The 22,885-nt window shown below is 43.6% G+C and overlaps 1 protein-coding gene across 2 annotated transcripts; it reads left to right on the top strand.

Moving 5' to 3' along the window:
* The first annotated feature begins 7,264 nt into the window (after positions 1-7,264).
* On the top strand, positions 7,265-20,640 carry LOC121581242 (transcription intermediary factor 1-alpha). 2 transcript variants are annotated; one of them, XM_041896732.2, is made up of 17 exons: positions 7,265-8,065; positions 8,250-8,368; positions 11,627-11,774; positions 11,952-12,084; positions 13,848-13,964; positions 14,104-14,218; positions 14,363-14,509; positions 14,696-14,810; positions 14,933-15,375; positions 15,658-15,789; positions 15,928-16,054; positions 16,187-16,244; positions 16,472-16,604; positions 16,749-17,152; positions 17,362-17,569; positions 17,759-17,914; positions 18,354-20,640. In XM_041896732.2, exons 1-17 carry the CDS (start codon positions 7,777-7,779, stop codon positions 18,966-18,968), a joined length of 3,459 nt encoding a protein of 1,152 aa, XP_041752666.2. In that variant the 5' UTR covers positions 7,265-7,776; the 3' UTR covers positions 18,969-20,640. The 2 variants fall into 2 exon arrangements, with proteins under 2 accessions (XP_041752666.2, XP_041752665.2); XM_041896731.2 differs by having other exon boundaries at positions 7,265-8,074.
* The last annotated feature ends 2,245 nt before the right edge of the window (positions 20,641-22,885 follow it).

Here is a 22,885-nt window from a genome sequence, read left to right as displayed (position 1 = left end):
AAAACACAAGGCTTAATCATGCTCTCTCTCTCTCTCTTTCGTCTGCAGGTTTGTTTGGATGTGAGAGAGGATGCCAACCTCCAGTCCCATCATCGCCCTCACCCGCTCTTAAGATAATCTTTGGGCCAACTGGGGGCCCAAGGCTGGTTAGGAGACATAGCTAGAGTCACTATTATGTAATTGTGATGAACTGAGAGAATATTACGTTTAGTAGCACTGTAATTCATTAATCATATGCTGTCTTTGTCACAGTCGTTGAGAGACGGGTCAGACCAAGGTGCAGTGTGGTATGCGAACATGTTTATTAACTGAATACACACTGACAAAACGTGACGTCGGAAGGCTATACACAAACAAGCCAAACTCACTGAAACACAAACAAGATCCCACAATCCAGGCAGGAAAACTGGCTGCCTAAGTATGATCCCCAATCAGAGACAACGAGCGACAGCTGCCTCTGATTGGGAATCACACCCGGCAAAACATAGAAATACAAATATAGAATGTCCACATAGAAATACACACATGATATTCACACCCTGACCAACTACCTCGAGAATAAGTCTCTCCAGGTCAGGGCGTGACAGTCTTCCATGCTCCTCTGTTCTTACCTCTTTCCCTTTCTGTCTTTTACACTCTTTCTCACACCTCTTTACCCACATTCTCTTTCATCCTGTTTTTATAATGGACACCAGATGTGCATTGAAGTACAGATTGAACTTGTAATTATAATATTACAATTACAATATTTATAATGCATGTATTTATAACACTTGGATAATGAACTTCTTTCAATAAAGCGTTTCACATTCTCTATTGGTTGAAATGAAGTCTCTAATTTGATGAAATACTAAACCTATCCTGTGTCCTCAGATCAATGCAGATGAAGGAAATTAGATATTGAGATGAACCGGTTTTAGAGTATTTACATGATGCATAGGAAGTGTAGTGTACTGTTTTTAAAATTATATTTGTGTATATATAAATTACAAATCAAGGCTTTAACTAGTTAAATCATGTTTCTAGTCTATTGCATAGTTACAATGTGTAACCATTGATTTCCCAGGACCAGGATTGGTAAACACTGTTGAAGTGTATAATTGTAATACATACAGTGAGGGGAAAAAGGTATTTGATCCCCTGCTGATTTTGTACGTTTGCCCACTGACAAAGACATTATCAGTCTATAATTTTAATGGTAGGTTTATTTGAACAATGAGAGACAGAATAACAACAACAAAATCCAGAAAAATGCATGTCAAAAATGTTATAAATTGATTTGCATTTTAATGAGGGAAATAAGTATTTGACCCCCTCTCAATCAGAAAGATTTCTGGCTCCCAGGTGTCTTTTATACAGGTAACGAGCTGAGATTAGGAGCACACTCTTAAAGGGAGAGCTCCTAATCTCAGTTTGTTACCTGTATAAAAAGACACCTGTCCACAGAAGCAATCAATCAATCAGATTCCAAACTCTCCACCATGACCAAGACCATCGAGCTCTCCAGGGATGTCAGGGACAAGATTGTAGACCTACACAAGGCTGGAATGGGCTACAAGACCATCGCCAAACAGCTTGGTGAGAAGGTTGGTGCGATTATTCGCAAATGGAAGAAACACAAAAGAACTGTCAATCTCCCTCGGCCTGGGGCTCCATGCAAGATCTCACCTCGTGGAGTTGCAATGATCATGAGAACGGTGAGGAATCAGCCCAGAACTACACGGGATGATATTGTCAATGATCTCAAAGCAGCTGGGACCATAGTCACCAAGAAAACAATTGGTAACACACTACGCCGTGAAGGACTGAAATCCTGCAGCGCCCGCAAGGTCCCCCTGCTCATGAAAGCACATATACAGGCCCGTCTGAAGTTTGCCAATGAACATCTGAATGATTCAGAGGAGAACTGGGTGAAAGTGTTGTGGTCAGATGAGACCAAAATGGAGCTCTTTGGCATCAACTCAACTCGCTGTGTTTGGAGGAGGAGGAATGCTGCCTATGACCCCAAGAACACCATCCCCACCGTCAAACATGGAGGTGGAAACATTATGCTTTGGGGGTGTTTTTCTGCTAAGGGGACAGGACAACTTCACTGCATCAAAGGGACGATGGACGCGCCATGTACCGTCAAATCTTGGGTGAGAACCTCCTTCCCTCAGCCAGGGCATTGAAAATGGGTCGTGGATGGGTATTCCAGCATTACAATCACCCAAAACACACGGCCAAGGCAACAAAGGAGTGGCTCAAGAAGAAGCACATGAAGGTCCTGGAGTGGCCTAGCCAGTCTCCAGACCTTAATCCCATAGAAAATCTGTGGACGGAGCTGAAGGTTCGAGTTGCCAAACGTCAGCCTCCAAACCTTAATGACTTGGAGAAGATCTGCAAAGAGGAGTGGGACAAAATCCCTCCTGAGATTCATGCAAACCTGGTGGCCAACTACAAGAAACGTCTGACCTCTGTGATTGCCAACAAGGGTTTTACCACCAAGTACTAAGTCATGTTTTGCAGAGGGGTCAAATACTTATTTCCCTAACATTTTTGACATGTGTTTTTCTGGATTTTGTTGTTATTCTGTCTCTCACTGTTCAAATAAACCTACCATTAAAATTATAGACTGATCATGTCTTTGTCAGTGGGCAAACGTACAAAATCAGCAGGGGATCAAATACTTTTTTCCCCTCACTGTACATGCAGATCCGTTCTACCTAATTTCTACCAGCATGTTAAATGTGCAACCAGAGGGGAAAAAACTCTAGACCACCTTTACTCCACACACAGAGACGCATACAAAGCTCTCCCTCGCCCTCCATTTGGCAAATCTGACCATAACTCTATCCTCCTGATTCCTGCTTATAAGCAAAAACTGAAGCAGGAAGCACCAGTGATTCGGCTAATAAAAAAGTGGTCAGATGACGCAGATGCTAAGCTACAGGACTGTTTTGCTAGCACAGACTGGAACATGTTCCGGGGATTCTTCAGACAGCATTGAGGAGTACACCACATCAGTCACTGGCTTCATCAATAAGTGCATCGATGATGTCGTCCCCCACAGTGACCGTACGTACATACCCCAACCAGAAGCCATGGATTACAGGAAACATCCGCACTGAGCTAAAGGGTAGAGCTGCCGCTTTCAAGGAACGGGACTCTAACCCGGACGCTTATAAGAAATCCCGCTATGACCTCCGACGAACCATCAAACAGGCAAAGAGTCAATACAGGTCTAAGATTGAATCATACTACACTGGCTCTGACGCTCGTCGGATGTGGCAGGGCTTGAAAACTATTACAGACTACAAAGGGAAGCACAGCCGCGAGCTGCCCAGTGACACAAGCCTACCAGACGAGCTAAACCACTTCCATGCTCGCTCGAGGCAAGCAACACTGAAGCATGCATGAGAGCACCAGCTGTTCCGGACGACTATGTGATCACGCTCTCCGTAGCCGATGTGAGTAAGACTTTTAAGCAGGTCAACATTCACAAGGCCGCAGGGCCAGACGGATTACCAGGACGTGTACTCCGAGCATGTGCTGACCAACTGGCAAGTGTCTTCACTGACATTTTCAACATGTCCCTGACTGAGTCTGTAATACCAACATGTTTCAAGCAGACCACCATAGTCCCCGTGCCCAAGAACTCTAAGATAACCTGCCTAAATGACTACCGACCCGTGGCACTGACGTCTGTAGCCATGAAGTGCTTTGAAAGACTGGTCATGGCTCACATCAACAGCATAATCCCAGAAACCCTAGACCCACTCCAATTTGCATACCGCCCCAACAGATCCACAGATGATGCAATCTCTATCGCACTCCACACTGCCCTTTCCCCACCTGGACAAGAGGAACACCTACGTGAGAATGCTATTCATTGACTACAGCTCAGCATTCAACACCATAGTGCCCTCAAAGCTCATCACTAAGCTAAGGATCCTGGGACTAAACACCTCCCTCTGCAACTGGATCCTGGACTTCCTGACGGGCCGCCCCCAGGTGGTAAGGGTAGGTAACAACACATCTGCCACACTGATCCTCAACACGGGGCCCCTCAGGGGTGCGTGCTCAGTCCCCTCCTGTACTCTCTGTTCACCCATGACTGCATGGCCAGGCACGACTCCAACACCATCATTAAGTTTGCCGACGACACAACAGTGGTAGGCCTGATCACCGACAACGATGAGACAGCCTATAGGGAGGAGGTCAGAGATCTGGCCGTGTGGTGCCAGGACAACAACCTCTCCCTCAACGTGACCAAGACAAAGGAGATGATTGTGGACTACAGGAAAAAAAAGAGGACTGAGCACGCCCCCCATTCTCATCGACGGGGCTGTAGTGGAACAGGTTGAGAGCTTCAAGTTCCTTGGTGTCCACATCACCAACGAACTATCATGGTCCAAACACACCAAGACAGTCGTGAAGAGGGCACGACAAAGCCTATTCCCCCTCAGGAGACTAAAAAGATTTGGCATGGGTCCTCAGATCCTCAAAAAATTCTACAGCTGCACCATCGAGAGCATCCTGACTGGTTGCATCACCGCCTGGTATGGCAACTACTTGGCCTCTGACCGCAAGGCACTACAGAGGGTAGTGCGTACGGCCCAGTACATCACAGGGGCAAAGCTCCCTGCCATCCAGGACCTCTATACCAGGCGGTGTCAGAGGAAGGCCCTCAAAATTGTCAAAGACTCCAGTCACCCTAGTCATAGACTGTTCTCTCTGCTACCGCACGGCAAGCGGTACCGGAGTGCCAAGTCTAGGTCCAAAAGACTTCTCAACAGCTTCTACCCCCAAGCCATAAGACTCCTGAACAGCTAATCATGGCTACCCGGACTATTTGCACTGCCCCCCACCCCAAACTTTTTACGCTGCTGCTACTCTGTTAAGTATTTATGCATAGTCACTTTAACTCTACCCACATGTACATATTACCTCAACTACCTCAACTAGCCGGTGCCCCCGCACATTGACTATGCAACGGTACCCCCCTGTATATATAGCCTCCCTACTGTCACTTTATTCTATTGTATATATAGCCTCCCTACTGTCACTTTATTTTTACTTCTGCTCTTTTTTTCTCAACACTTTTTTGTTGTTGTTTTATTCTTACTTTTTTGTTTAAAATAAATGCACTGTTGGTTAAGGGCTGTAAGTAAGCATTTCACTGTAATGTCTGCACCTGTTGTATTCGGCGCATGTGACCAATAAAATTTGATTTGATTTGATTTGACACAGCATCATTCAAAGACTGGAATTTGATACTGGTATTGGATAGGACTGAAAAAGAATCTCACTGACATTCATACCTGAAGTGCACCTTTATTTGCCAAGGTAGAGTATATGATCAGTGAATATATTAAATGTACAGGCTACAATGTGGGGATCTCATGCATGGTAATAACTACATGTATATATGACTTGCATCATTGGCACAAAGTTCTATTATATTCTACTCAATCCATAGGCTTCATTAATGTCATTCAGACTGTTTTGAAGTTGATACAACTGGCTACGATAGCTGAAAACTTTTTAATTGCCTCCTACGCCACATTCGCGCCGCCCAACGTTCCCCTGCCCTCTGCTTGAAAATTAATGGGAACGAGGCACCGCGTGCTAGTGTACACGGGGCATGATGGGGAGAGCCCACGGTGTATCAGCACATAGGTTTTTATTGATTGCTACACTAAGGGATGGTACATTTCATGCTAAAATTATGCTTTCATTTGTAGCTCACTATTACATTTACGTCATTTAGCAGGCGCTCTTATCCAGAGCGATTTACAGGAGCAATTAGGGTTAAGTGCCTTGCTCAAGGGCACATCGACAGATTTTTCACCTAGTCGGCTCGGGGATTAGAACCAGCGACCTTTCGGTTACTGGCACGACGCTCTTAACCACTAAGCTACCTGCCGCCCCATATCAGTTTATAAATTAGAACGTTAGCAAGCTAAATGTCCCTTACCTTGAGCTACTAGCTTGTGGGGGAACTTAGCCCTAGTGGGGCATTTAAGCCCTGACAGGCAGCCCTGTCTCACAGGCTGTGTGCCACCCCCAAGACCACAGATAATTGCATGCGAGCAACAACGCAGCTACCTTCGCTAGTCTTGTGAGCGAGCTAGTTAGCTAGGTTGTCTTATTAGCTAGCTAGATTGTTATCTACCCCCAAGACCACGGCCAATCGCATGCAAGGAACAACGCAGCTAACTTGGCTAGTCTTGTGAGCTAGCTAGTTAGCTAGGTAGTTTTTAGCTAGCTAAAAAGCTAGCTTGTTATCTATTCTGGTTGTTAGCTTGCATAACTGATGTGTATAATTATAAGGGAGCCTTCATGTTTTGTGGATAATATTTATCCACAGTGGGTGAGCTCCGTTCCTGACAGGCCGATCAGATGAAATTTCAGCCTCAGCTTTACCTATTAAACAACCTACAAGGCATCATCCGGACATCAGCCTCTGAGTCTGCTATTGAATCTGATTAGCCTGCCAGGAATAGAGCTCACCCCCTGGATCAGATCAGTATCTGCCTATAAAGCAAGTTGACAGCTAATCTGCCTGCAAGGAGCTTTACCTATGAAACAGCCTGCAAGGCAGAATCCTGATTTATTAGCCTCTGAGGCTGCTATTGAATCTGATCAAGCTCTGAGGCTGAAATTGAATCTGATCAGCCTGTCAGGAATGGAGATCGCCCACGCTGTATATTTAAATATTATCCATAAAACATGAAGTGTCCCTTTAGAATTATATACATATCAGTTATGTATCATGTTAGCATGAAATGTACTATCCCTTAGTGTAGCAATCACTAAAACGTATGTGCGGATCCACCGTGGGCTCTGCCGCCTCAACCAAACTGTCAATTTATCATCAATACGTCCAGTCCATTTTATTTTGTGATCTCGACAAAACAACTTTGTTATGATGAGATAAATAAGTTGTGATCTCGACATAACGAGGGAATCGTTTTTGTATTCATATTCATATTCCGTAGATAATGGATAGGCTATCATAGAGTTACCTTTGGTCCCTGCACATCAAATCCTCCCCAGGCTACTGGGCTTTGCTGGCAGGGACTCGTGGAGGGATTAATACATTGATAATGAATGAGGAATCATCTAACTAAATATGATTGTGAGAAAATCACAGAAATGCATTATGTTTGTTTTTTATTGGTACAGTTCTTTGTTTGTGTTGATTGCCTTGAACAATTAAAAAACGCCTTTCGAATTCAAAAAGCTATTTTGGCCTGAACTGGTCGCTGTACCATAAAAATAATCGCTGTGCATGCTGGGCACTGCGTGAGTGTATTTTTTGGGGGAAAGAATGTTGCTCGCAAAGATGGTAGCTAGCATTTTCCATTAATATAAGTTTGTATTGCATGTTTATTGTACAAAATTACTATTATGTGACCTCTACTATTGTTCAGTTTCGATGGCACTAGGCAGCTATTTAATAACTAAGTTGCGTTATCCTTCGTGGTAGCAACTGTGTCATCTAGCTAACGTTAGCCAACTAGCTTCCCGACCGCAGAAATAAATACTTTAAATTAATGTTTTTATACTAACGATAGCTAAACCTGCCATTACTGGGGGTAATTTCGCAAGGTAGTATTATGTATGAACCATGAACTTTGCTCGTACAAGACATATGCTCAACTGATTTCGACGTTAACAGACTGCAAAGAGACTAGCTAACATTAGCTAGTATCCGCTAGCTAGCTAACAGTGACTGGTTTCCAAGCACTCAAGTCCATCTTGAATAAGCACAAAGCTACAACAGAGACAATGGATGAGAGCCCAGAAGCTGCTGTGGACAACGATGACCTTGTTATTATTGTGGAAAATGAGGCAGAGAGCTTGCCAGCTGAAGAGGAGAGGGCGAAACAGCTAGGAGGTAGCCTCGGTCTCATGGACACTTGCCCTGTCTGCAAGTTGAATTTCCACAACAGAGAGCCGAAACTTCTGCCATGCCTCCACTCTTTCTGCAAGAAGTGTCTTCCACCCCCTTCAAGGAACTTAGTCAACACTGAACAACGGCGCGACCCGCAACTTCAAGCGGACAACTCGAAACCACGTGAGATCCGTCAGTTTGTTTATTATCGGAAAGTTGATAACTGTACTGTAGTCAGACTACTAGTCACTGAAGTGCAGTAGTCTGTAACATGGATTTACTGGATTTTCAAAATCGTCTGTCAGATTGATTGTAATATTAGAAGATGCCTTACTCATTTCTGTGCGTGTTATTCCCCTGGTTCCAGTCAATGTGATCCGCTGCCCAGTTTGTCGACAAGAGTGCTGGGAGGTGGAGGTGCTGGATAACTTCTTTGTGAAGGACTCTGTGGAGGTTCCCAGCAGCACAGTGGAGAAGACCAGTCAGGTGCGTTAATATTGGTTACCAGGAAATTGTTGCAAATCTATTGAAAATTAAATACATAACTATCTAATTTACATAAGTAGTCACACCCCTGAGTCCACACTCCAATACTTTGTAGAAACAGCGAATACAGCTGTGAGTCTTTCTGGGTAAGCCTTTAAGAGTTTTCCACACCTGGATTGTGCAACATTTGCCCATTTATCTTGTTCAAAATGCTTCAAGCTCTGTCAAATTGGTTGTTGATCATTGCTAGACAACCATTTTACAGATCTTGCCAAAGATTTTCAAGCAGATTTAAGTCAAAACTTGAACTCGGCACTCAAGAACATTCACTGTCTTATTGGTAAGAAACTCCAGTGTAGATTTGGCCTTGTGTTTTAGGTTATTGTCCTGCTGAAATGTGAATTCATCTCCCAGGGTCTGGTGGAAAGCAGACTGAACCAGGTTTTCCTCTAGGATTTTGCCTGTGCTTAGCTCCATTCTGTTTATTTTTTATCCTGAAAAACTTCCCAGTCCTTAATGATTACAAGCATACCCATAACATGGTAAAGCCACCGCTATGTTTGAAAATATGGAGAGTGGTACTCAGTAATGTGTTGTATTGGATTTGCCCCAAACATAACACTTTGTATTCAGGACATAATGTTAATTGCTTTGCCCCATTTCTTGCAGTATAGCTTTAGTGCCTTGTTGCAAACAGGATGCATGTTTTGGAATATTTTTGTTCGGTAAGGCTTCCTTTTCACTATGTCAATTAGGTTAGTATTGTGGAGTAATTACAAAAAAAAATGTTTCACCATTATTTAACCAGGTAAGCCAGTTGAGAACAAGTTCTCATTTACAACTGCGACATGGCCAAGATAAAGCAAAGCAGTGCGATAAAAAACAACAGAGTTACAATTGGGGTTAACAAAACATAAAGTCAAAAATACAACAGAAAATATATATACAGTGTGTGCAAATGTAGCAAGTTATGGAGGTAAGGCAATAAATAGGCCATAGTGCAAAATAATTACAATTTAGTATTAACACTGGAATGATAGATGTGCAAGAGAAGATGTGCAAATAGAGATACTGGGGTGCAAATGAGCAAAATAAATAACAATATGGGGATGAGGTAGTTGGGTGGGCTAATTTCAGATGGGCTGTGTACAGGTGCAGTGATCTGTAAGGTGCTCTGACAACTGATGCTTAAAGTTAGTGAGGGAGATAAGTGTCTCCAGCTTCAGAGATTTTTGCAGTTCGTTCCAGTCTTTGGCAGCAGAGAACTGGAAGGAATGGCGGCCAAGGGAGGTGTTGGCTTTGGGGATGACCAGTGAGATATACCTGCTGGAGCGCAGACTACGGGTGGGTGTTGCTATGGTGACCAATGAGCTAAGATAAAGCAGGGATTTACCTAGCAGTGATTTATAGATGACCTGGAGCCAGTGTGTTGCTCCATCCTCAGTTTTCTCCTATCACAGCCATTAAACTCTGTAACTGCTTTAAAGTCATCATTGGCCTCATGGTGAAATCCCTGAGTGGTTTCCTTCCTCTCCGGCGACTGAGTTAGAAAGATGCCTGTATCTTTGATGTGACGGGGTGTATTGATAGACGATCCAAAGTGTAAATTATAATTTGGTTTAATCTGTGTTTGAAATTCACTTCTCAACTGAGGGACCTTACAGATAATTGTACAGTGAGGGAAAAAAGTATTTGATCCCCTGCTGATTTTGTACGTTTGCCCACTGACAAAGACATGATCAGCCTAATTTTAATGGTAGGTTTATTTGAACAGTGAGAGACAGAATAACAACAACAAAATCCAGAAAAACGCATGTCAAAAATGTTATAAATTGATTTGCATTTTAATTAGGGAAATAAGTATTTGACCCCTCTGCAAAACATGACTTGGTGGCAAAACCCTTGTTGGCAATCAGAGGTCAGACGTTTCTTGTAGTTGGCCACCAGGTTTGCACACATCTCTGGAGGGATTTTGTTCCGCTCCTCTTTGCAGATCTTCTCCAAGTCATTAAGGTTTGGAGGCTGACGTTTGGCAACTCGAACCTTCAGCTCCGTCCACATATTTTCTATGGGATTAAGGTCTGGAGACTGGCTAGACCACTCCAGGACCTTAATGTGCTTCTTCTTGAGCCACTCCTTTGTTGCCTTGGCCATGTGTTTTGGGTCATTGTCATGCTGGAATACCCATCCACGACCCATTTTCAATGCCCTGGCTGAGGGAAGGAGGTTCTCACCCAAGATTTGACGGTACATGGCCCCGTCCATCGTCCCTTTGATGCGGTGAAGTTGTCCTGTCCCCTTAGCAGAAAAACACCCCCAAAGCATAATGTTTCCACCTCCATGTTTGACGGTGGGGATGGTGTTCTTGGGGTCATAGGCAGCATTCCTCCTCCAAACATGGCGAGTTGAGTTGATGCCAAAGAGCTCGATTTTGGTCTCATCTGACCACAACACTTTCACCCAGTTCTCCTCTGAATCATTCAGATGTTCATTGGCAAACTTCAGACGGCCCTGTATATGTGCTTTCTTGAGCAGGGGGACCTTGCGGGCGCTGCAGGATTTCAGTCCTTCACGGCGTAGTGTGTTACCAATTGCTTTCTTGGTGACTATGGTCCCAGCTGCTTTGAGATCATTGAGAAGATCCTCCCGTGTAGTTCTGGGCTGATTCCTCACCGTTCTCATGATCATTGCAACTCCACGAGGTGAGATCTTGCATGGAGTCCCAGGCCGAGGGAGATTGACAGTTCTTTTGTGTTTCTTCCATTTGCGAATAATCGCACCAACTGTTGTCATCTTCTCACCAAGCTGCTTGGCGATGGTCTTGTAGCCCATTCCAGCCTTGTGTAGGTCTACAATCTTGTCCCTGACATCCTTGGAGAGCTCTTTGGTCTTGGCCATGGTGGAGAGTTTGGAATCTGATTGATTGCTTCTGTGGACATGTGTCTTTTTATACAGGTAACAAGATGAGATTAGGAACACTCCCTTTAAGAGTGTGCTCCTAATCTCAGCTCGTTACCTGTATAAAAGACACCTGGGAGCCAGAAATCTTTCTGATTGAGAGGGGGTCAAATACATTATGGGGTATTGTGTGTAAGCCAGTGACAACAAATCTCTATTTAATCAATTTTATATTCAGGCAACAAAATGTATATCATGTGTCACCACTGAAGCGTTGCCTTACAAAATCTGTATGACTAAAATCATGGATTCAAGCAAAGGCAAGTTCTTGCTCATATGTTCTCCCTTCCCTATTTCCAGGTTTGTATGAGTTGTGATGACAACACAGAGGCCACAGGATTCTGTGTGGAGTGTGTGGAGTTCCTGTGTGTGACGTGTATTGAGGCCCACCAGAGGGTCAAGTTCACCAGGGATCATACCATACGGCAGAAGGAGGAGATGTCCCCAGGTAGCCTACTCAATGAAAATATGTGGCTTACTGAATTGTATACTGTAAGAACATAGAATTTCCAGGGCCAAGGAAGGTGGTAGGTAGGCACTTTAAAACAAAATCTATTAAACCAAATCACAAATATGTAGATAGGTGATTTATTTTCTTATAGGCTAAACTCTTGTCTTATTCCAGAGGCTGTGGGTGCGTCCACACAGAAGCCAGTGTTCTGTGACATCCACAAGCAGGAGCCCCTGAAGCTGTTCTGTGAGACCTGCGACCGTCTCACCTGCAGGGACTGTCAGCTGCTCAAGCACAAAGACCACAAGTATTACCACATTTATTTATTCACCCTTTATGTTTCCAGGTTAGTGTCAGAGAATCTCTTTTGTCGTGCTTAGCTACCTTAAAGGGATACTTTGGGATTTTTTACAATGAGGCCCCTTATCTACTTCCCCAGAGCCGGATGAACTAGTGGATACCATTTTTATGCTTCTGTGTCCAGTATGAAGGAAGTTAGTTAGTTTCGCGAGCCAATGCTAACTAGTGTTAGCGCAATGACTGGAAGTCTATGGGAATCTGCTAGCATGCTGTATCTGCTAGCACTCACTGTAAGTCGTCTGGATAAGAGCATCTGCTAAATGACTTAAATGCAACAAGAGACCTACCTATCAGAGGCCTGGGTTGAAACCTTAAGTAGTCAATATTATGTTCAAACTGGTTCTATATTTTGAAGTATAGTTTTTGTACCTGTGCTTCATGTGTTGGTATTAATCATCTGTGTAAAGGGGATTTTCAGGTGAACAAAAAGGAGAGCAGTTGTCTATAATATCAATAAAAAAATCTATTTGGTTTATTACAAGAATTCAGGGAGAACACCTTCAGTTCAGGGAGAACACCTTCAGGGAGAACACCTCTAATTATATATTAATCACACAGCCCTGAAGGTTATGTAAACACAGCCAAGAGGCTTGTAGGAAGTCACATCAGCTGCTACAGAATCTGTGTCACAGATACAGTACATTATCAATGTTCCCTAGGCTCACTCTGGTGTCAAACTTTAACCATAACATTCAACACTAGCAGACACTTGATACTGGCAGTTAAACAGGTCAAAGGTCGGAACATCAAAACGTATACTTAACAAAAAAACGCAACATGTAAAGTGTTGGTCCCATGTTTCATGAGCTGAAATAAAATATCCCATACAATTTCCATGTGCACAAAAAGCTTATTTCTCTCAAGTGCACACATTTGTTTTCATCCCTGTTAGTGAGCATTTCTCCTTTGCCAAGATAATCCATCCACCTGACAGGTGTGGCATATCAAGAAGCTGATTAAAAAGCATGCTCATTACACAGGTGCACCTTGTGCTGGGGACAATAAAATGGCACTCTAAAATGTGCAGTTTTGTCACACAACACAATGCCACAGATGTCTCAAGTTTTGAGGGAGTGTGCAATTGGCATGCTGACTGCAGGAATGTACCAGAGCTGTTGCCAGAGAATTGAATGTTCATTTCTCTACCATAAGCCGCCTCCAATGTCGTTTTAGAGAATTTGGCAGTGTGTCAAACCGGCCTCACAAACGCAGACCACGTGTAACCACGCCAGTCCAGGACCTCCACATCCGGCTTCTTCACCTGAAACGGAGGACTATTTCTGTCTGTAATAAAGCCCTTTTGTGGGGGAAAACTCATTCTGATTGGCTGGTCCTGGCTCCCAAGTGGGTGGACCTATGCCCTCCCAGGCCCACCCATGGCTGCGCCCCCTGCCCAGTCATGTGAAATCCATAGATTAGGGCCTAATTTATTTATTTTAATTGACTGATTTCCTTATATGTGCCGTAACTCAGTAAACTTGTTACAACAGATAATTATAGACTAACAGGCGCAAAACAACTTAATTAAATATGGTACTTAAACATAGATGGTTAGCTCCTGTTTCCCTTCCCCATGGGAACACATGTCTGCATCTTCCAGCACATAAAGTCATGTTTTTACATATCAATCCATATCACCAGTAAATCAAATACAGGAAAAGAATTACTCAAATAATTTCCCATTACACTCTGCATATCTTGTCTCTCCAGTTACCAGTTCCTTGAAGACGCCTACAGAAACCACAGGCAACACCTGGAAAACATGACACATCAGCTACAGGAGAAGAGGAAGGCCATAGAAGAAGTGTCCAATTGCATCAACAATGGGTAACTTATTATATATACTAAAAATGCAAAAACTAAACTCAAGTCATGTTATGTACATTGACAAGTTCAATAGCATGAATGACTACAGGCAAACTCATAATTTCCTGCTTTTCTACTTCTACTGTCTTTATTCTTTCAGACTCCAGCAAGTTGATGAAAACCGCAAGTCTGTCACCAATGAGATAAAGAAGTCAATTTGCAACTTGATCATGGAGATCAACAGAAAGGGAAAAATCTTGGTCAATCAACTTGAGGTATGCTTGTTAAACAGGACATGAGCAATCATGTCTTTCTACCACATAATGAAATAATGTACACTTCTGCTAACATGGCTCTAATTACACTATATGTGAGCATATTGTTAAGTAGCTTTGTGCTAATCATGGTGGTTGTGTCAGACACTGACGAAGGACCATGAGGTCGGACTGAAGAAACAACAAGAAGATGTCAGCCACCTGACCAGACATCTAGATCACGTCATCAACTTCACCAAGTGGGCCACAGCCAGTCACAGTGGCACGGCTCTCCTATACTGCAAGAGACTGGTAGGAACCGTGACTTTCACTGGGGAGATGGATTTATTTTGGCCTACTTTTATACCCATGAGGGAAAATGTTGATCTAAATTGTTCAGACAGCTTTGTGTAGAAATACACATTGAAACCTGAATTTGTGATGTTCAGAAGCATTAGGCTACATCCATTTGAGTGATTCAGAAACATTTTCTTTCAGATTCTTTGCCAAATCCATTACCTAATGAGAGCCAACTGTAACGCATCCATCGTCCCTCAGAGCTCAGTCCGCTTCCAGTGTCGCTCCGGTTTCTGGGCCTCAAATGTCGATCTTGGTACGAACGCTAAAACTTCAGTTCTGACGGATACTGTAGGCGTAATCCAAAATCATCCCCATGATGTTAAATGCAGACATTGTTGAACTAATGTTTGTTAATGTTTCTGTGTATTTCCTAAGGGTCTTTGGCTGTAGAGAGAATCCCTGGCCGTCAGCCCAGTTCTATGCAGCAGGGCTTCCCTCCTGGCCACCCCAGCCAGCCTGGCCCCGGCCCCAGAGGAGAGGGCCCTCCCGGGGCCTTCCCTCCAGGCTCCTCCGCCCACCAGCGTGGGAGCACCCTGGCCCAGCTCCAGCTGCAGGTAGAGAAGCTTGCCCAGCACCCCAACAGGGCTGGACAGCCCCCTCCCAACCATTGGTCCTGGTACCAGCAGGGTCTGAAGCTCCCAGGGCCAGGGGGCCCCCCTCCACAGAGGCCCCACCAGGGCGGTTCTCCGTCACAGGGTCCCCCCAACATGGTCCAGATCCAGCAGCCGGGCCGGAGTTACGGACCCCCTGGGCCCCAAACCCATTCCAACCCCAGAAGCCCCACCTCTATGCTGCAAAACGCAGGCTTCCCTCCTCAGGTATGTGTGATTCTTTAAATTTTTTTATAATAATCCTAATCCCTTTTTGAAGTTGTAGATTTGCTCTTTGCTGTTATCAGACAGTGTACAATAATAGATTGAGCCACTGAGAACATGCTATTTCAGTTGGGATAAAATGGAGACAAGCTGATACAAATGCACCAATTCTGAGTCATATGTTCACTGAGTTGTGTTATTGTGTCTGTAGTAAATCATTTCTAGATTTTTTTGGTCATAATTATCCTACAAATTGCAAGACTTTTGTGCCATATCTAATTCTAGTCTCTGAGGGATCTCATCCACAACTCCAGCTTCCCTCCCAAACCAATGGATGTGCTACAGGGTACCTCCCGCTACTCTCATGCACCTCCTCCCAACACAGGACCCATCAGCACTCAAGCCTCTATACACCAGGTACTGAAAAAACTGAAGCTGAACCTCATTATTGAATGTATTTACATGTGTTTTTCTCTATGATTTGTATATTTACCACACACACAAACAAACAAACAAACAAGAGAAATAGAGGAACTATTTGGTTGTTGTTCTCAGCGTAACATGATGGATGCCGCACAACTGAGGAGGAGTGACCCCAGTGGATCTTCATCATCATTATCCATGCCCAACCCCAGAGCTAGTTATGCTCCGAGCCTAGCCACTGCCTTCCCAGACAGACATGGTGGGCATCTCACCCTCTCACACTCCCCTCATTTATTACATGCAAAACAAACGTGAAATATAATTAAATGAGCTATTCAATGCCCAATCATAAATTCATCTCAATAAAACCCCTTTCTCTTTCTCTCCTCAGCACAAGGAAGACAGAATTCCCCCATGTCCAAATCTTCCTCCTCTGAAGCCAACATAGGGTAGGTGAACCTCACTCCCACACCACAGGGTGCTGTCCTCTTTACACCCCACACCAAGGTCACAGTATGTACTGTGTGGTTGATGTGTTCCTGGTTGTAATATATGTACCATGTTGTGTTCCTGGTTGTAATATCTGTACCGTGAGGTTGATCTGTTCCTGGTTGTAATATCTATGGTTCTGTACCGTGTGGTTGACTTGTTCCTTGTTGTAATATCTGTGTTGAAGGTCTGCTTCCTGGAAGCGCACAGAGCCTCATGCGGCGGCCCCCCCCTCCTCAGCTAAGCGGAGGAGAAGGTCGTCCCCCGGACCAATCATCGTCATCAAGGACGAACCAGAGGACGACGACGAAGTCAGCTTTGTAAGTATGACTGTATGTGCACTCTGTGTGTGTGTGTCTATCTCTGTGTGCCTTTTGAAAGAGATATATTCTATACAATCATATATGAAAGATGATATCAGGTTCAGATGATAGAATCTCCCTAGTCTCGCTTCCATCCTCCAGGTGCAGTCTAGTGTTGGAGCCTCAGCCAGCCTGCCAGACAGCAGTACAGGCATCCAGCCCAAGCCCCAGTCCCAGCCCCAGCAGCAGTCTCTCCCAGCACCCATGGTGGACCCCCAGCCAGAGCCCCAGCCTGACCCCCAGCCAGAGCCCCAGCCTGACCCCCAGCCAGAGCCCCAGCCTGACCCCCAGCCTGACCCCCAGCCTGAGCCCCAGCCAGAGACCCAGGTAGAGCTAGAGGCAGACCCCCAACCAGAGCCAGAAAAGGCCCCAGGTGTCCCTGAAGACGACCCCAATGAAGACTGGTGTGCTGTGTGTCAGAACGGGGGAGAACTGCTTTGCTGTGACAAATGTCCGAAAGTCTTCCATCTGAACTGTCATATACCTACACTTAGAGAGTCTCCCAGGTAATTAACACCTACTTTTAAATGTCTATGCACCACTCACAGCTGCACCGTCCTGCCTGCTCTGCCTGTTAAATGTAATACATCTGTCTCTGAAGGGCGATAGTTTGCAGTACCTTGTAATATAAAATGGGGGAATTATTTACCCCCAAAGTATGACGAGAGACTGCAATATTGTCAATTCACTAACCCCCCTGTGTGTCTGTTTCCAGTGGTGAGTGGTTCTGTTCGTTCTGTCGTGACCTGACCAGTCCTGAGATGGCGTATAACCCAGATAGCCAGAGAGAATCACCAGCCATGAAGGAAGAGCCAGGATCAGAGGGATTCCCTTCAGTTGATAAAAGGAAATGTGAGAGACTGTTGCTCTGTATCTACTGCAACGAGTTCAGTACAGATTTCCAGGAGCCTGCCTCACCGTCGGTAAGACTGCAACTACCAACTGCCCCATAGAACGTTTTTGCTCTATGGTTTTAATTCAATCAATACGATACGACTTTGTCTATCGAGTCAGAAAATTGTCATAACTCCCAATCCCCAGACACCACACCATTCATTTTGGTTAATTTATCACAGTTAACTAATGATGATTCCCCCATCTGATATGTCCAGTCAATCCCAGAGTATAAGGAGCTGATTGAGACTCCAATGGACCTGTCCATAGTGAAGAGCAGACTGGAGTCTAAGGAGAGCCCACGTTACTGCAGTGCTGAGGAGTTTGTCAAGGATGTCAGGCTCATATTCAGGAACTGTGCAAAGTATTACCAGGTACGGCAACACGACATGACACACAATATGACACATTTGGGTTGGATTATGGTGCTTGCTTACAACACTAGGATTCGTATATTCTTTTATTTTTTGTATTGGACCACAAAACTGAATATGCCCCGGTTTCCCAGACCCAGGTTAAGCCTATTTAGAATGGACTAAAAGTATGCTCAATATCCAGTAGAAGGCTTAATTTGGGTCTGGGAAACCAGCCCTAAATGTGTTACCAAAATTGAGACAAAGACACCTATTTCTGTTTGTTTTAATTAGAGATATACATAGCATGCAGTAATGTGCTTGTTTTCCTGTTTTATTCCCTATGACAGTGCTTTCACTTCTGCTTTGCTTGCTCTTTGAGCTCGGGTAACTGTAAAGCACTTTGTGATAACTACTGATGTAAAACGGGCTTTATAAAATACATTTGTTTGATTGACAGGCAGACACTGAGGTGGGAGGTGCAGGACTGAGCCTGGAGGAGTACTTTGAGGAGCAGCTGAAGCTCCTCTACCAAGACAGGAACTTCCCTGGGGGCAGAGAGGAGGGCATGATACCCCCTGTGGAGGACGAGATGGAAGAAGGAATGGAAGACGAAGGGATGGCTCCTAACGAAGGGGATATGCCCCCTGTCGAGGACGACCTAACACCTGTTGAAGAAGGGATGCCTTCTATGGAGAAAGAAGGGACGGAAGAGGGGATGGAGGAAGAAGGGATACCTCCTTTAGAAGAGAGCATGGAAGAGGAAGGGGAAGAGACTTCTCCAATGAAAGGAGAGACACCACCTTGTGATGCTACTGGACCAGTAGATCCATCAACAAGGGGTGCGTCATCACCCAACCCTCCCAGCGAGGAGGCTCCCCAACGCCCCTCAGATACCCCAGACAACCCTCCCTGCGAGGAGGCCCCCCAACCCCCCTCAGATACCCCAGACAACCCTGCTGACTCCCACGACACCAGCCCTGCTGACTCCCAGGACACCAGCCCTGCTGCAGGCTTAGCCACAGAAAATGAGGGGACGACTGAAGAAGTGAGAGACAAAGCAGAAGAGGAGTGATTCTTGTTCTACCTCTGTAAATTGGACGGACAATAAAGCTTTTTGAATTATCTATAGGATCTGTTGTCTGAAAATACAGGGAGACCTCTTTGCTGCATCATACTTTTTGATATGATTTGCAATAATAAATAAATAAAAAAGAGAAACCCAGGATGTATAACAGGGTACAGAGATGGACAATGAATGCACAAATGTTGTTTGTCTTGTTACAAAGCAATGTAGTTACATGTATGAACTAATAATGCACAGACTGTTCTGTCTGCTGAGATTGAGAAGTTACAATCATGCTGTAACTGATGAGCTTTCTACAATAACAATCATAACACACAAATAATGTCCATTATTGATAAGTTGTCTGCAGTTTTCCATATTGGCTTTTATAAAGATGATTGCCATATAATGTATATTTATAATAATGTAAGTGATAATATTATTTATCCAACTCTAAAGAAAAATAACTTCAAAGAAAGAACTCCATGAAAACCATAGCCCTACATCATGTCTTAAAACTCAAAGTTTTTGATTAAGGTCAATCATTTTTAACAGACATTTTTATGTATAGTTGTGTGTTTTAATTTAGATAAATTATAGGCTACTCTTGTATAGAACATTGTAAAGGAGGTATTCTGAAAGGTAGACTCAGCGATATGACATAGATGAAGAAAGTAAACAGCATAGTGGGTGAAGTTCAACGACAACTAAGAGCGTGAGGGTCAACTTCTCCGCTATTTTGGTGCCCTGGCTACCGTGAAGCGAACTGTGCACATGAGCAGATACTGTGAGAGCGAAGTCTTGCATCCGCTCATCTCAATATCTGCTATGCTGCTTGTGGCAACGTCATTTCGCTGAGTACCTTTAAGACTGTGTTCACTAGATTACAGGGATGCAAAATGTAAATATTTTTCTCAGACAATGAAAGTGCAGTGTTCTGGAATGATGCTGCTTGCTTTTTGGCATGTAAGGAGAACCAAACTGTTGCCCTCACTTTTCCTTGTTGCATGTTTTCTTGTTGCCAGGCTACCCAGACTGGGTCTGGGCAAACGCCACGCCCACGGACGTTAGTTTTTTCTCCACTATCAGTCTGGATCTGAGTACCTCCCCAACCCTTCACCCAATGCGAACACATTCGGGGCCGTCTGATTGGTCCAGAAAGCGATGGGTTGGGCCAGAGCCAGAACACACGTGGGTAACGCGTCCAGTTAGAAAATGTGTAATTGACTTTGATACTCTGATTGTGATCCAATCGATGATGACTTTGTTTTGTACAACGCCCCTCATCACCAACACAAGACTTCAATAGATGCTTTAAAGAGGTCACTGGAAAGCAGACTGTGGGGGATAGAAAAATGATGCCAGATTGGCACACATTCAACAAATCTGATCTAGCAAAGTGGATATTCGTCAAATCCGTCGTGATTGATGTATTGTAACAGGCCCGCTGGTTACTAAAGTCTGATTTTGATATATTTGGCTGTTTTCTCTGCATAACATTTAGAAGTATTTCCTTTTCAGGTTTAGAAGAAGTGACTGCTAAATGCTAACGCCTGTTGGTATAAACTGGTAGCGTACAATAAAACTTCAATTAAACGCTGAGTCTCAAATAGCCGCCTTTCCCTTTGAATAGCCGGGCAATGGCACACATTTCAGAAAATAAACGCCCCTTTCAAATAAATGCAGGGTCTAAATGAATTGTTTGAGGTTACCATGAATTGTTTACGGGGTTTAATGTTTGATTTGTTAAATTAAATAATTCAGTAATTACTCATGATGGCAATCATCCGTTTTTATTGCCAGTAACAAACTGCTCGTCATTTGCTGCTAACAGCTGAGATCTGCTAGCTAACTGGCAAGCACAAAAACAGTCAACAACTTCGGGAGTACAGACCTGCAGAAATCGGCCGATCGCTTTGTAGTGGAGAAAGTAAGAACTGACGAAAATGCACAGTCAAAGGAGAACAATGATTCTGTCAATGAAAGGTTTTATTTATTTTTTAGAGGCATAGTAAGACAAAGGTGACACAATGTGTAAATGATAACACAGTGTAGGAAATTAAGAAATTGATTAAAATGCTGGAAGTGAATGCTGGAATTAAACAATTAAATATGCAAATGAGCAAAAGCTGTGTACATTAAGGAAATAGATGCCTGGCTCACATAGGTGCCTGTTGTGTTCAGTGATTTAAGCAAATAAACACTGGGCTATTAATTGTGGAAGCTAGCAAAGAGAAATAAGTGGTGTTAGTCAAAGTCGTTTTTAACTGTAATGCAGTTGATTGAACATGAACATGTATTGGGGTTGACATCCATACAAGCCTTATACTCAGATTTATACCTCAACATAGTGTGAAATACACATATAAACAATAGCCTAAATGTGGACTAATTTTGCTGGGGGGTACTGAGGAGATTCGGGCACTTTCCCCCATGTGTTTCCGTGGCATTTCCATTGTTTTAATCGAGTTCCATTGATCTCTTTACCACATCTATGATGGCAGCCTCAGACTAAAGTATGTAGCAAACGAGAGAGCAGCTGAAAGAATTTAGTGTGAGTCGTCAGGCTAGTTTTTTTGTTTAACCTCCTTGAAAAGTGTCTCTAGAGTAGAGATCGGGACCATTCAGCTCCTATCAAGTCACTGGTGTAAGGAGGCCAGGCTTCTTGTTTAAACAAGAGCATCATGCAACCTTGTGTACTCCAATATCTCTTATCAGTAAAGGGGTAGCACCAGAGTGTGAATTACGGGGGGCCCAGGGAGGTCTCAGACCCCCTGAGACATGAGTCCCCCTAAATGCAACAAAGTCAAACTTTGAGAGGTCTCTAAATAATGCTAATTTAAACATTCTCCTATTTGTTTAAAATGCTATTTGTACTTCTACGGTGGTATATATATATAAAAACGTTTATTCCAAATTAAACGAATACCCCCACCTCTGTGTCATGTTTTTTTTATTTTTTATCCTATGTGGCTGCACTTTTCAAGCTAGGACAGTCCCATATCACAACCCCTTTTCAGGTGACCTAACTTTTCTTTCTACAAAAAAAGGTCATTTTGTCAGCAAAACACATAAATTAATTCAGGCTACAATAGTGTAGGCCCAATTACAATCATTGAATGTCATTACACTTTTTGGTGTTTTGTAACAAGATGTCTCTTTCCATTCATCAAATGGCACAAGTGCACAGTGCACTGTTTGGATGCTGGAATTCTTTTGGAGAGGATGAACATGCTCAGGTAGCCTACGTTTTAAAGTGATTTGTTTGGCAATAAGATGAAAACCGTTTAATGACATGTCTTTAGCCTGCTATAGTAATATATACTATAGTAATATATTTGGAACATAAAAAATGTCATGCACATAAATAGAGACCCACGAATATCACGGCATAGGTAGCACCAATACATGCTGAATATGTAGTAAGAAAATGTAATCAAACTCTTGAGTACATTATTTCAGTTGATATCGGTGTACTGATTACCCCTAGCACAAACAGAAAAGCAAGCAATGTTGATCAATGTAAGAAAGCCTATTATATCTCTATAGCCACTCTTTTTATATCATAGATAATGTGGAATGCGTCAAATTACGCACAGTGGGTCCGGCTATCAAAATGCATTTTAATTTTAGTTTTTGAAGATCCCACATAGCTCAATGGACACCACATCGGCTATTAAACCAACAGTGAGATAGATGGCGCCCTACACTCCCCCATACCCCAAAGCGAGAATATTCGCGCCGTCTTGCTACACAACTGCAATAATACATGAGATTCTCAGCAACTGTCTGACCTCCCTATCGCCGACTCACTCTCTCCTTTTGTCCCGTTCATGACGGGAGCGCTCAGCGGTCCAGAATAGAGAACGGTTTTCAAAGACTCAAGCAATCTTAAATATATTTTCAACAAGACGTTTTAATCAGAA

The sequence above is a fragment of the Coregonus clupeaformis genome, chromosome 14, assembly GCF_020615455.1.
Source record: "Coregonus clupeaformis isolate EN_2021a chromosome 14, ASM2061545v1, whole genome shotgun sequence".
Classification (NCBI taxonomy): Eukaryota; Metazoa; Chordata; class Actinopteri; order Salmoniformes; family Salmonidae; genus Coregonus; species Coregonus clupeaformis.
The sequence above is the reverse complement of the archived record's forward strand: the minus strand, read 5'-3'. Positions and strand labels throughout refer to the sequence as shown.